Genomic DNA, 14,359 nt, shown 5'->3' with positions numbered 1-14,359 from the left:
TGCAAATGAAACCGCGTCTGATTACTTTGATAATAGCCTGTAAATAGGCCATCTCTTCCAACAGTCTGTACAAAAATCTAGCTGGCAAATAGCATTGAAAGACGTATTGTAGTGGGGCGATAAGAAAACTCGAAATATAATTTTTAAAACCAAACTGACAAAATATTATTTTGCTTCTTGGGAAAGCTACGAAAGACGGTTTTTGACGTCTGCCGAATTAGTTTACCCATCAGCCACTTCGGCTAAGTTCTTTTAGTAATATATAAGTACACGCCCGCTCAGCATCTGCACGTTTTAATAGCGTGGGCAGCTGATGCTTACATCAATGTTATTTGTACTTCCTATGCCTCAAATTTGTTTATAAACAAGGAAGTCATTTAGCTGGAGTTTCATGCGCTGTTGTTGGAGTCTGTCACAAATTTAACAATCTTTACGGAGTTCGCTGTTCGCTTGACGTAACAAAAGAAAACTATTCAGCATGGCTTTATCGAGTGAGCTGAGACAAAATGGTAAATACAACTCATGTTACTTTTTGTTTATGAAGTTAGAGCCTCGAATGCTTGTTTTATGCTACCACATTTAGTGTCCTCGTAAGGGCCCTGTACCCCTCAGTATATAGACACAAACATCCTTGATCAATTTCTGGGTCATTCATGTAAGAACACCTAATGTGGTATAAATCTAATCGAACCCAAGAAGAATGTTAACTGTTTTTTTTATTACTGGAAACGTTCATTTGAAACATTTTGAAGCTGAAATCATTTTTATGCAGAGTTTATTTCTGACATATCCTCGTTTTTGACAGCTGAGGGGCAAAATGGTCTTCTTTTCTGAGCTAAGCGGGCACCACATGGCGTTCGTAGCCGGGTACATTGCACCTTATGCAGCTCGCATTTTTCTCGTTAAAATATCGAAAACTTGTTATATTGTTGTCGGAAAGGGCCAGTTATTGTTTTTTACTGGAGAAATGGCCGAAGTTACATGAAAGCTTTGTTCCCTGTGGCTACCAGGAGGTTCGTACATATCAGAGTTGTGCTTTTGTTTGAACGTGACAAAAATTAGATCTACGGACAAACACCTTTTTATAACCTTTAGCAGGTCTGTTTACTTATTTTTTCTTATATAATATCAAATGTTTGTTATATTATTGTCGGAAGGGTCTAGTTAATGATTTTACTGCCGGGGAAAAGTCCAAGAATCCACGAAAGCTTTGTTCTCCGTAGCTGTGGCTTTGTTCTCTGTTTGAACGTGACTCTGGAAATTTAGATCTACGGGCCAACACCTTCTATATTCTTAGCAGGTCTCGTACGCGTTAAATGTTTAGTTACATTATCTGAAATATAAATAAGGGAGCTTTAAACTGAGCTTTGAGTTACCAGTTTATTCACAAATCCCTCATCCTTGAATGAGCTATTTGAACTATACAACTGAAAATTTAGCTTAGCTTTGACAACGTGGAACACACGTGGTTCAATTGCTGTGTGAATAACTTGGCGCATTGGATTACATGTATGCTTGTTTTGTTAGCAGAGACAGAGTCAGAGGAAAGACAACTTCGCCAACGAAATATAGTCCATTTATGGCAGTTTTTACTGCAGCTATTGAGAAACGATAGCTGTAAAGCAATCATTAGCTGGAGCAGAAAAGAACACAGAGAGTTTAAACTGAATAACCCCGAAGAAGTGGCTAAAAGATGGGGGACATTCAAACGAAACAAAGCAATGACTTACAAGAAACTGAGTCGAGCCTTAAGGTATTATTATCAACAGGGAATTATTACAAAGGTAAGTCAATAACTACTTATCAAACGCTACTACTGCAACAAACTAGTTAAGCCAGTAAAATTTTTAAAATTTAGCATTCTCATTCACTTTAATGTTAAATTTTCCCTGAGTACATATTGGATATAGAAACCAACTCAAAAGCCTCAGTTGTACTTTATAAATTACAGAAGCAAATGTTTTCAAACGGTTATTTCCTACGAAACAGTCAAGACCAGTAAACCTAACAAAAGGTTGCAATTGTAGTGCTTTACGAATCACATTAAACGACCTTGAAAGATATTCTGGAAGGACATTATCTAATTAAATTACAGCAGTTTAGACTTGTACGATTTGTACATGTGACACTCTCGATGATATTTTTTTTTTAAATTACAGCAACTACTCGAAAGGGCTTAAGGAACTTTCTAAAAATAAAGCAATCACTCGAAAGGGCTTAAGGAACTTTGCAAAATACAGCAAAAACTCTAAAGGGTTAAGAAACTTTCTAAAATACAGCTACAATTCTAAAGCGCTTAAGGAACGTTCTAAAATACAGGAACAACTCCAAAGGGCTAAATGGACTTTCTAAAATACAGCAACAACTCGAAAGGGTTTAAGGAACTTTCTAAAATACAGCAACAACTCCAAAGGGCTTAAGGTACTTTCTAAATTACAGCAACAACTCGAAAACCTTGTGGTGATGAATTCTTGGGAAGGCTACAGCAACAACTTCAATGTACTACTAAAGCAGCCAACTCGAAAGCTTAGTAGCATTTGTTGTAAATATATAGCACTGAGCAAACTCAAAAGGTTTCGTATGGGGAATACTTTCTAAATCAATGCAACAACTCGAAAGGCCTTGATGTGCTTTCTTAAATACACCACCAACTCGAAAAAATTGTCGGTGGAAGGAGGATTTATCAGTACTTTTTAAAAGACTTGAATCAGTGGTACTTCGAAATGTAACAGGTTAAGAGGGTATTTTTTAAATTTAAGCATCCCACTTGAATGTCTTGTGCAACGGTTTCTAAGGTGAAAGCTATTTCAGCATTGTGTGGATCAGTACCCTGGACACCATGTTAAATTTCCTATAACTGTTTTCCTCGACCTTTATAGAGTTCTCCTTAGGAGGATTTGGTTCCTTGTCAAAACGTTTTTACTAAGCTAGGTGATCAAGGCTTTACTGCCACGATCTGTCTCTTTGGGTTTATAAGGAAGGTAGCTACTTATGAAGTGATGAATTACTCACTGTAGGAGATAAACAATTGCACCTAACAGTGAACTAAAACAGGAGAAGGCAGCGTGGCCTAGTGATTAGGGCATTGGACTTGTAATCCGGAGGCCCGGGTTCAAATCCTCCTCCATGCCACTAGATGGATTTGTGTTTGGTCGTCCCGAATTCAACTCCTCCACGCTTTCTAAATAGCCAACTGGACAGCCTCCTGCCAGTTAGGGTTTTTAATAAGTTTTTGTTCGATTTATAATATTTGTTTATCTTTTTACAGTGTCATCAATTAGTACAGCAGTGCTAAAAACATTGACACTTGCCTGAAATTGGGAACACTAAAACTTAAAATATAAAAATTGTTTGATCTCAATGTAAACTAAACTGAAATGTTCGAAATGCCAAGTGCAAAAGTTAAGACTTGATGACATGTTGTTTCATGTTGTATTGCAGGTTCCTGGCCAAAGGTTTGTGTACAGGTTGAACAAACGTCCCTTCAACGACGCACCAGCAGCAGACAATAGGAGACCTCCTCAAGTCAAGTTAGAACCTCTTGAAGTTAATTCGTTTTACCCCACTACTACTACTCTATGGAAACGTTGGTCCCGGCCAGTCATGCCTATGTCTTACTGTCCTCTTTGCTTGTGCCCACGCTTCGCGCCTCCTACGTCTCCGAGCTATGACATGGGGGAGAAGATGATATTTCGGATTACTGGTCCGTCGCCCAATAAACTGGTTTCGCCGGTTACAACATTTCCTTCTGCGACGTCGATTCCTGTTTCTGTTATCCAGCAGAGAAGTGCTGATTTTGAAGAAAACACATTGGTCCTGGCCAGTCGTGCCCATGCCTACACGTCCTGTCTGGTGCTACCCAGGTGCTTTGCCTCTCAAGCCACCCATCTTCAGTACCGGAAGTAGAATCATGTTCCCATTTGTCGATACCTTGACGTCACTTCCGCTGGGTTTTAAACCAATCGAGCCTATACTTTCTGTATACGAAGCACTCCCATTTTCCAATACGTCGATCCCTGTTTCTGTAATTCAGCGAACTGCATAAAAACTTATCACTGTAGTATTGCATTTTTAATTTTTATTGAAAACTAGATTGGCAATAAAAAACTGGAACAAGTTAGTAACGAAAAGGAACGAGCGAGCTGCATAAAAACTCTCGTTGTAGTAGAGTTTTAAAACATGTTTTTATGTAAGAAGAAATAGACTTGTAAACAAAAACCTAGAATGAAACCGAGGAAACGCTCGCTTGGTCGCTGTAGTAGACTTTTGACCTTTTCTTTTACTGAAAAATAGAACAAAAGCGAGAGGGACACTCGATCGCTTAATCACAAAACTTAAAATTCTTTTGTACATATCTTCAGCTCATAACCAAATAATGTACATAACAATGTAAATAAACGTTTTGCTTAAAAAGTTTTCAGTCATTGTCTTATTGTTTCCTTAATCTCTCCCTGTCTCAAGCCTTATTTCTGAGAACAATCAACAAATTTTCTCCTTACAATATCATTACAGCACGACAGTATATAGTGAGCTTGATCAACCCCCGAATTCTCAATGCTAACATTGAAATAAATGTATGGCAATAAGCTAAGAGAATTGCAACCTTGAGACTAAAAGAGACCAAGCGGGCGGGCCGTGATTTCTATTCCAGACCAGGCAATTAAGGTAATATGCTTCTTTGTGGCTTGCTCTGTCAGAAATTTCTCCTAGTCAACATGGACTACATATACATCCAGCTATAGCTTGGCCATATTTTAAGCAAAATGGCAAAGCAGAAAGGTGGCAAAGATAAAGAAAATCGTATTGCAAAGGTAAACTTCACCACCAAATGGCAATCTAATATAATTGTTTCATAATGTTGAAATGGTTAACTTTGGAGATCCCTCTTGCTTGTGCCGGAAATGTCTTAATTGGTTTTACTGTGCCTGTGTATAAAGATACCGTGCTCAAATCAGTGAAGATTGTTCTTAGTTGTCAAACATCTGCTCGCAAACCATAAGCAATACCCGCCCTGTTTGTCTCCCGCTCTCCTCCTCCGCCAAGGAAGAGCTCGTGAACCTAGCTGATGTTCTGAAAATAAACTTTAGGTAAAAACATGATATCGTAAGTCGAAAAAGTAACTTTCTTCAATATGGCAAGTAAAGAGGTTTTATTATACTCTGGCGGTTTGGCCGTTTAAGCCAATTTTGAGTGTCGGTTTGTGACTACATTCGTATTTATCTGGCGGTTTACGGTCTTCGGTCTTCACGGAAAAACAAAATACATCTGCGGTCAAGTAAAACCACACGTAAAAATAAGTAAAACTGCAGTGTAAATGGCTGACAATATTTCACCCTCGGCCAATACACGCACATAAATTAACCAACTTTCTTTTTGTCATTGCCCCGCGAATGGCAAAAAGAAGTTTTAAAAACAAACATTGATTTGGTGATGTAGTTATTTGAAATTACTTCCCACTAGATTAGCGTGCTGAAACTTTATGCACCAATTTTTACTCGCTGGTTTCAGGTGTGGCTTTATGCACCAATTTTTTTCGCTCAACCCATTTCCGACCATCCGTTAAACCAGTGTCACGTAATATCACTTTTGTAAACATCCGGCGTAAAGATATATAAACTACAGAATGGTTAGTCACGTCGTCAGTCAAGAAATCTTTAGAAAAAAAAAACACCAAAAATTTAAACTTTAAAACATCTCGCAGTATATTTAATGGCAACTTATTTTTATATGCTCTATTCTCCAAATAATTTTCAGCAATTTTCCTAGAGGAAGAAAAGCAGAAACCGACTTCCTCTTCCGTCAGGAACTTCGAACAAAGAAACCGCAAAAAAAAATTTTCCGGCGGGAAAATGAATAATCTCTGATGCATGCGTTCTTACGCACTCCCACTTAAAGACCCATTGACCCTTTCACTCGAACCAACAATATATATAAAGTCTGCGTGACAAGCCCAAAGATCGTCTGCGTACGAGGCTCTTTTACTCCCTAGATCCCTTAAAGGTCCACAAAAGTGCCAAAGTTAGCATTGGAAAAGGAAATCTGAAATTTCACTTGGAAAAATGCTGTAAAAAGAAATAATACCCGACATGAAAGTACTGCTCATTAGCTTTCATTTTAATGGTCACACACTAGGGTTTCATCCACAGACTTAAAAGTTAGAACCACCTTGTACAGCATGATGAACAGTACCACATGAAAGTACTGCTCAGTAGCTTTCATTTAAATGGTCATGCATTAGGGTTTCATGAAAGACTTAAAATTTAAATTAGCACTTTTAATTTGCCTAGGCTCGACTTTGTGCCGGAGTGGAAGACGTGAAACAGCACGTTTTTTACGGGACTTCCGTCAGACACAGAACTAACAGAAAATCAGTAAGCAAAACACGTTTAATTTTAAAGACACCTACACAAACTGGTGAACGTGGACGTTTTGGAGGCGGTTCAGCGACAAAAACAAATTATAGTAGGATAGTCACGATAGTAAAGTGCTTTGGAAATGAATACCGCGTCTGATCACAGTGATAAAAGCCGGTAGATAGGCCATCATTTCCTGTAGTCTGCACAGAAGTCTAGCTGGCAAATAGCATTAAAAGACGTATTACAGAGGGGGCCATAAGAAAATTCGAAATATAGGTTTTAAAACCAAACTGTCAACATATTATTTTGCTACTTGGGAAAGCTAAGAAAGATGGCTTTTCGTCTGCCGAATTAGTTTTCCCATCAGCCACTTCGGCTAAGTTCTATAAGAAATTTATAAGTACACGCCCGCTCAGTATCTGCACGTTTTAATAGCGTGGGCAGCTGATGCTTACATCAATGTTATTTGTACTTCCTATGCCTCAAATTTGTTTATAAACAAGGAAGTCATTTAGCTGGAGTTTCATGCGCTGTTGTTCGAGTCAGTCACAACTAGTAACAATCTTTACGGAGTTCGCTGTTCGTTTGACGTAACAAAAGAAAACTATTCAGCATGGCTTTATCGAGTGAGCTGAGACAAAATGGTAAATACACCTAATGTTACTTTTTGTTTATGATGTTAGAGCCTCAAATGCTTGTTTTATGCTACCACATTTAGTGTCCTCGTATGGGCCCTGTACCCCTCAGTGTATAGACACAAACATCCTTGATCCATTTCTGGGTCATTCATGTAAGAACACCTAATGCGGTATAAATCTAATCGAACCCAAGAAGAATGTTAACTGTTTTTTTTTTTTTTTTACCGGAAACCTTCGTTTAAAGCTGAAATCATTTTTATGCAGCGTTTATTTATGACATATCCTTGTTTTTGTCAGGTGAGGGGCGAAATGGTCTTCTTTTCTTAGCTAAGCGCGCACCACATGGCTTTCGTAGCTGGGTTCATTGTACCTTATGCAGCTCGGATTTTTCTCGTAAAAATATCGAAAGCTTGTTATATTGTTGTCGGAAAGGGCCAGTTATTATTTTTACTGTAGAAATGGCCGAAGTTACATGAAAGCTTTGTTCTGTATCTACCAGGAGATTCGTAAATATCAGAGTTATAGTTTTGTTTGAACGTGACAAAATCTAGATCTACGGGCAAATACCTTTTATAACCTTAAGCAGGTCTGTTTACTTATTTTTTCTTATATAATGTCAAATGTTTGTTATATTGTTGTCGGAAAGGGTCTAGTTAATGATTTTACTGCCGGGGAAAAGTCCAAGAATCCACAAAAGTTTTGTTCTCCGTAGCTGTGGCTTTGTTCTTTGTTTGAACGTGACCCTCAAAATTTAGATCTACGGGTAAACACCTTTTATATTCTTAGGTCTCGTACGCGTCAAATGTTTAGTTACATTATCTGAAATATAAATAAAGAAGCTTCAGTGAGCAGTTTGAGATACCAGTTTATTCTCAATCTCTCTCCTTGAATGAGCTATTTGAATGAAACGACTAAACATTTAGCTTAGCTTTGACAACGTGCAAGACACGTGGTTAAATTTTAATCTGAATAACGCATTGGATTGTGCCTGTTTTGTTGGCAGAGACAGAGTCAGAGGAAAGACAACTTCGCCAACGAAATATTGTCCATTTATGGCAGTTTTTGCTGCAGCTTTTGAGAAACGATAGCTGTAAAGCAATCATTAGCTGGAGCAGAAAAGAACACAGAGAGTTTAAACTGAATAACCCTGAAGAAGTCGCCAGACGATGGGGAATATTCAAACGAAACAAAGCAATGACTTACAAGAAACTGAGTCGAGCCTTAAGGTATTATTATCAACAGGGAATTATTAAAAAGGTAAGTCAATAATTCCTGTATCAAACGTTACATAACTGTAACAAACAAGTTAAGCTGAAATTTTTGGATATTTAGCATTTTCATTAACTTTAATGTTAAATTTTCCCTGAGTACTTTTTACCTCAAAAATGACCAAAAACTTGGATGTAGAAACCAACTCGAAAAGTTTGTTGTACTTTATAAATTACAGAACCAAATATTTTCAAAAGGTTATTTCCTAAGAAAGAGTCAGGACCAGTCAGTAAACCTGACAAAAGGTTGCAACTGTAGTACTTTACAAATTACATTAAACGAACTTGAAAGCTTGGAGGGCATTATCTTATTAAATTACAGCATCTTAAACTCGTACGATTTGTACATGTGGCACTCTAAATAATATTATACAGCAGCTTTTTCGAAAGCCTTGCAGTACTTCAGCACAACAGTTATCTCGAACGGTTTTTCACTGGAGTATTCTAAATAACAGCAGCCAACATGCACACGAAATCTTTTGGTACTAAATTACAGCAGCACAGCAAATAAATTAGGGTACTTTCTAAATTACAGCAACAATTCGAAAAAAACCTTTCAAGAGAAACTTTCTTAAATACAGCAACTTACAACTCATAAGAGCTTAAGAAAATTTGTAAATTACAGCAACAACACAAAACAACAACTCGAAAGGGTTTGAGGCACTTTCTATTAATGACCATTAATTACAGCAACAACTCGAAAGGGCTTAATGAAATTCCTTGATTACATTAACAACTCGAAAAGGCTTAAGAATCTTTCTATAAACAGTAACAACTCGAAAGGGCTTAAGGTACTTTCTAAATTGCAGCAACAACTCGAAAGGGCATAAGGACCTTTCTAAAATCCAGCAACAACTCGAAAGGGCTTGACAACAACAACAACAACAACAACAACAACAACTTTATTCTGCGCACCCTTAATTTAATTTAATTAAATTTACAATACAGACAATAATAAAAATAAAATAATGTGCATGGCTGCCCAAGATAACCACCATTGGCTTATAAGATTGGGCAGCCATCCTAAGTGTTTATTACATGATTATTAAAAGGTTCAGGAGTACTAAAGATTTAGATAAAAAATACAACAACACACAAACACAAACATAATCTAAGTTTACTTAAGAAATTTACTGAAAAAAGGGGAAAATAAAGTATATGGACAGATTAACTAGCAAAAGAAAGGAATTGAAAATTAGAGTTATAAATAAATTGTTCCGTTAATAGCTTGCAATAATGCCTGATTTGAACTTTCTAAAATACAATAACAACTCGAATGGGCTTAAGGAACTTTCTAAATTACAGCAACAACTTAAAAGGGCTTAAGGAAATTCAGTTTCTTAATTACAGCAACAACTCGAAAGGGCTTAAGAAACTTTCTAAAATACAGCAACAACTCGAAAGGGCTTAAGGAACTTTCTAAAATACAGGAACAACTTGAAAGGGCTTAAGGAACTTTCTAAATTACAGCAGCAACTCAAAAGGGCTTAGGGAACTTTCTAAATTACAGCAACAACTCGAAAGGGCTAAGGGAACTTTCTTAATTACAGCAACAACTCGAAAGAGCTTAAAGGACCTTTCTAAAATACAGCAACAACTTGAAAGGGCTTAAGGAACTTTCTAAAATACAGCAACAACTCGAAAGGGCTTAGGGAATTTTCTTAATTACAGCAACAACTCGAAAGGGCTTAAGGAACCTTCTAAAATACAACAACAGCTGGAAAGGGTTTAAGGAACTTTCTAAAATACAGCAACAACTTGAAAGGGCTTAAAGAACTTTCTAAAAAACTGCAACAACTTGAAAGGGTTTAAGGAACTTTCTGAAATACAGCAACAACTCAAAAGGGCTTAAGGAACTTTTTTGAAATACAGCAACAACTTGAAAGGGCTTAAAGTACTTTCTAAAATACAGCAACAACTTGAAAGGGCTTAAGGAACTTTCTAAATTACGGCAACAAATTGAAAGGGCTTGAAGAACTTCTTAAAATACTGAACAGCAACAACTCGAAAGGGCTAAAGGAACTTTCTAAAAAGCAGCTACAACTCGAAAGGGCATAAGGAACTTTCTAAAATACAGCAACAACTCGAAAGGGCTTAAGAAACTTTCTAAAATACAGCAACAACTCGGAAGGGCTTAAGGAACTTTCTAAAATACAGAAACAACTCGAAAGGGCTTAAGGTACTTTCTAAAATACAGCAACAATTCGAAATGGTTTAAGGAACGTTTTAAAATACAGCAACAACTCAAAAGGGCTTAAGGAACTTTTTAAAATGCAGCAACAACTCGAAAGGGCTTAAGGAACTTTCTAAATTACAGCAAATACTCGAAAGGGCTTAAGTAATTTTTTTTAAATTACAGCAACTACTCGAAAGGGCTTAAGGAACTTTCTAAAAATAAAGCAACAACTCGAAAGGGCTTAAGGAACTTTGCAAAATACAGCAAAAACTCTAAAGGGTTAAGAAACTTTCTAAAATACAGCTACAATTCTAAAGGGCTTAAGGAACTTTCTAAAATACAGAAACAACTCGAAAGGGCTAAATGGACTTTCTAAAATACAGCAACAACTCGAAAGGGCTTAAGGTACTTTATTGAATAGAGTAACAACTCGAAAGGGCTTAAGAAACTTTCTAAAATACAGCAACAACACGAAAGGGCTTAAGGAACTTTCTAAAATACAGCAACAATTCGAAATGGTTTAAGGAACGTTTTAAAATACAGCAACAATTCGAAATGGTTTAGTGAACTTTCTAAAATACAGCAACAACTCAAAAGGGCTTAAGGAACTTTTTAAAATGCAGCAACAACTCGAAAGGGCTTAAGGAACTTTCTAAATCACAGCAAATACTCGAAAGGGCTTAAGTAATTTTTTTTTTAAATTACAGCAACTACTCGAAAGGGCTTAAGGAACTTTCTAAAAATAAAGCAACAACTCGAAAGGGCTTAAGGAACTTTGCAAAATACAGAAAAAACTCTAAAGGGTAAAGGAACTTTCTAAAATACAGCTACAATTCTAAAGGGCTTACGAAACTTTCTAAAATACAGAAACAACTCGAAAGGGCTAAATGAACTTTCTAAAATACAGCAACAACTCTAAAGGGTTTAAGGAGCTTTCTAAAATACAGCAACAACTCCAAAGGGCTTAAGGAACTTTCTAAATTACAGCAACAACTCGAAAACCTTGTGGTGATGAATTCTTGGGAAGGCTACAGCAACAACTTCAATGTACTACTAAAGCAGCCAACTCGAAAGCTTAGTAGCATTTGTTGTAAATATATAGCACTGAGCAAACTCAAAGATTTCGTATGGGGAATACTTTCTAAATCAATGCAACAACTCGAAAGGCCTTGATGTGCTTTCTAAAATACACCACCACCATCAGTACTTTTTAAAAGACTTGAATCAGTGGTACTTCGAAATGTAACAGGTTAAGAGGGTACTTTTTTAATTTAAGCATCCCACTTGAATGTCTTGTGTAACGGTTTCTAAGGCGAAAGCTATTTCAGCTTTGTGTGGATACCCTGGACACCATGTTAAATTTCCTATAACTGTTTTCCTTGACCTTTATAGAGTTCTCCTCAGAAGGATTTGGTTCCTGGTCAAAACGTTTTTACTAAGCTAGGTGATCAAGGCTTCATTGTCACGATCTGTCTCTTTGAGTTTGTAAGGAAGGTAGCTACTTATGAAGTGATGAATTACTCACTGTAGGAGATAAACAATTGCACCTAACAGTGAACTAAAACAGGAGAAGGCAGCGTGGCCTAGTGATTAGAGAATTGGACTTGTAATCCGGAGGCCCGGGTTCAAATCCTCCTCCATGCCACTAGATGGATTTGTGTTTGGTCGTTACGAATTCAACTCCTCCACGCTTTGTAAATAGCCAACTGGACAGCCTCCCGCCAGTTGGGGTTTTTAATAAGTTTTTGTTCGATTTATAATATTTGTTTATCTTTTTACAGTGTCATTAATTAGTACAGCAGTGCTAAATACATTGACACTTGCCTGAAATTGGGAACACTAAAACTTAAAATATAAAAATTGTTTGATCTCAATGTAAACTAAACTGAAATGTTCGAAATGCCAAGCGCAAAAGTTAAGACCGTTAAGACTTGATGACATGTTTCATGTTGTATTGCAGGTTCCTGGCCAAAGGTTTGTGTACAGGTTGAACAAACGTCCCTTCAACGACGCACCAGCAGCTGGCGATAGGAGACCTCCTCAAGTCAAGTTCGAACCTCCTGAAGCAAATTCGTTTAACCCCACTACTACTACTCTATGGAAATATTTGTCCCGGCCAGTCGTGCCTATGTCTTACTGTCCTCTTTGCTTGTGCCCACGCTTCGCGCCTCCTACGTCTCCGAGCTATGACATGGGGGAGAAGATGATATTTCGTATTAGTGGTCCGTCGCCCAATAAACTGGTTTCGCCGGTTACAACATTTCCTTCTGCGACGTCGATTCCTGTTTCTGTTATTCGGTAGAGAAGTGCTGATTTTGAAGAAACAAGTAATAAGTAACCATATGTATATTTTAACTTTATGAACTGAGGAGCTAAACTGTGTAAAGAGAATTGATCAGATCTGTGTAGTTAAAACGTCCAGTAAATGACATTTCTTTCTGGTTATTTCGTTTTCAATATCAATGACTTAGTTATAGTTGAAGTATTACGACAGTTATGAGAAAACAATTAAGAACATAGCTTTAAAAACAATTTGTACGGCATAAAACATTTTTATAAAAGGTTTTTAATTTCAATATATAGTTCTGTTTCAAATATTTTAATCTGAATCACATATCTTTACCTGTATTTTCGATGTCTTTAATCAGAAGGCCACTTGCTTATCAGTTCTACCTGATACATGTAACTTTCCTTTGTATACATCATAAATAGCCTTCTTAATGATGACGAGGGCGATAAATAAATCGTTATATTACACTATTAGCAGATATTTACTCCGTAAACGTTTTGGTGGTATAAAAAGAATTCGTAAACAGAAATTCTGGAAGACGCGGTGGCGTTGGACTCCGGATTGAGTGATCTGGGTTCAAGCTCTTACCAGAGTCATTGTATTGTGTTCTTGGGCAGGACAGCTCTCGCAGTGCCTCTTTCTACCCGCAGGGGTGAATGCATATTGCAGGCCTTACAAAATGCTTGGGGTGGGGTTGGGGGGTTGGGGGATTGGGGGGGCACTTAGCTTTGCACTACCCTCCTACCGAGGTGGAGTAGCAATACCCCTAGTTGTTTCATGCTTCGAAATCCATTACGTGATTTAAGGTAAGTCCGAATAAGAAAGTGCTACATGAGCCACTGAAAAATGACGATTTTCGGCCCTTGATTTGAAATACAACAAGGAAGATTAAAGCTTGTTTTCACTCCAGAGACAGCAAAACCGGGGGTGAGTTGAAAACACTGACCCCCGATCCGCGGACTACCCACTGACCCCCACTCCACAGACTACCCTACGGATTACTCCGCGGACTACCCCTACGGACTACCCTAAATAATCAACCAAATTTTCCTTTACCGTGATACAGACTAACCTCTAAATTAAGATTTTGAGTTGGATTACCAAGTTGGATTCTCAAATTGTATTTGAAGTAGGTTTTTCGAGTTGGATTTTCGGGTTGGATTTTGAGTAGGATTTTTTTTTTGAGACGGATTTCGAACTGACCGCGAATAAAACAAATTTTTTAACGTGGGGGATCACAATGGCCTGAAGAAAGAAAAAAAAGAAAGGCCAACAACGAAGGGTATTTCTGGCTGGTCACCCCATCCAAATACTACCAACCGTGCCCAACAGGGCTTAACTTAGTCAATCGTACAATAAGAACTGGTGCTTTCCTTGTGGTATCTGTCACAGACACGACATAATTAATAAGAGGGTTAAGACTTACGAAAACCACTTAATAAAGGTTAGTCCAGTTAAACAGAAACGTGTCAAATTGTTAGAAAGATTCATTTAAACCAGGAATATAGCCTGGAACTGATACCACAAGGAAAGCACTGGCTCTTGTCCGATCGCCGAAGTTAAGCCCTGTCGACAGGGTAAGTAATTGGCTGGGTGACCAACTGGAACTACCCCTATGTTGTGGGGTTTTC

General features: G+C 37.6%; 2 protein-coding genes across 2 annotated transcripts; both read left to right on the top strand.

Moving 5' to 3' along the window:
• The first annotated feature begins 1,266 nt into the window (after window positions 1–1,266).
• On the top strand, window positions 1,267–3,906 carry LOC144628829 (uncharacterized). Its single transcript, XM_078486942.1, has 2 exons — window positions 1,267–1,784; window positions 3,442–3,906. Exons 1-2 carry the CDS (start codon window positions 1,512–1,514, stop codon window positions 3,904–3,906), a joined length of 738 nt encoding a protein of 245 aa, XP_078343068.1. The 5' UTR covers window positions 1,267–1,511.
• Window positions 3,907–7,963: 4,057 nt separating this feature from the next.
• On the top strand, window positions 7,964–12,740 carry LOC144628828 (ETS domain-containing protein Elk-1-like; the record flags this gene model as incomplete). Its single annotated transcript, XM_078486941.1, has 2 exons — window positions 7,964–8,251; window positions 12,399–12,740. Coding segments are annotated over 2 exons (630 nt in total), but the record flags the coding sequence as incomplete, so codon positions are not given.
• Between the last annotated feature and the right edge of the window lie 1,619 nt (window positions 12,741–14,359).

Source organism: Oculina patagonica, chromosome 10 (assembly GCF_052425735.1).
Source record: "Oculina patagonica isolate OP01 chromosome 10, crgOcupat, whole genome shotgun sequence".
Taxonomy (NCBI): Eukaryota; Metazoa; Cnidaria; class Anthozoa; order Scleractinia; family Oculinidae; genus Oculina; species Oculina patagonica.
This window is presented reverse-complemented; position numbering and strand designations above follow the sequence as displayed.

What these genes read in the sequence shown, in the direction of transcription:
- LOC144628829 (XM_078486942.1), top strand. Translation starts at nt 1,512, where the DNA reads ATGCTTGTTTTGTTAGCAGAGACAGAGTCAGAGGAAAGACAACTTCGC. An exon ending in AACAGGGAATTATTACAAAG is followed by an intron (nt 1,785 to 3,441) that starts GTAAGTCAATAA and finishes GTTGTATTGCAG; the next exon opens with GTTCCTGGCCAAAGGTTTGT.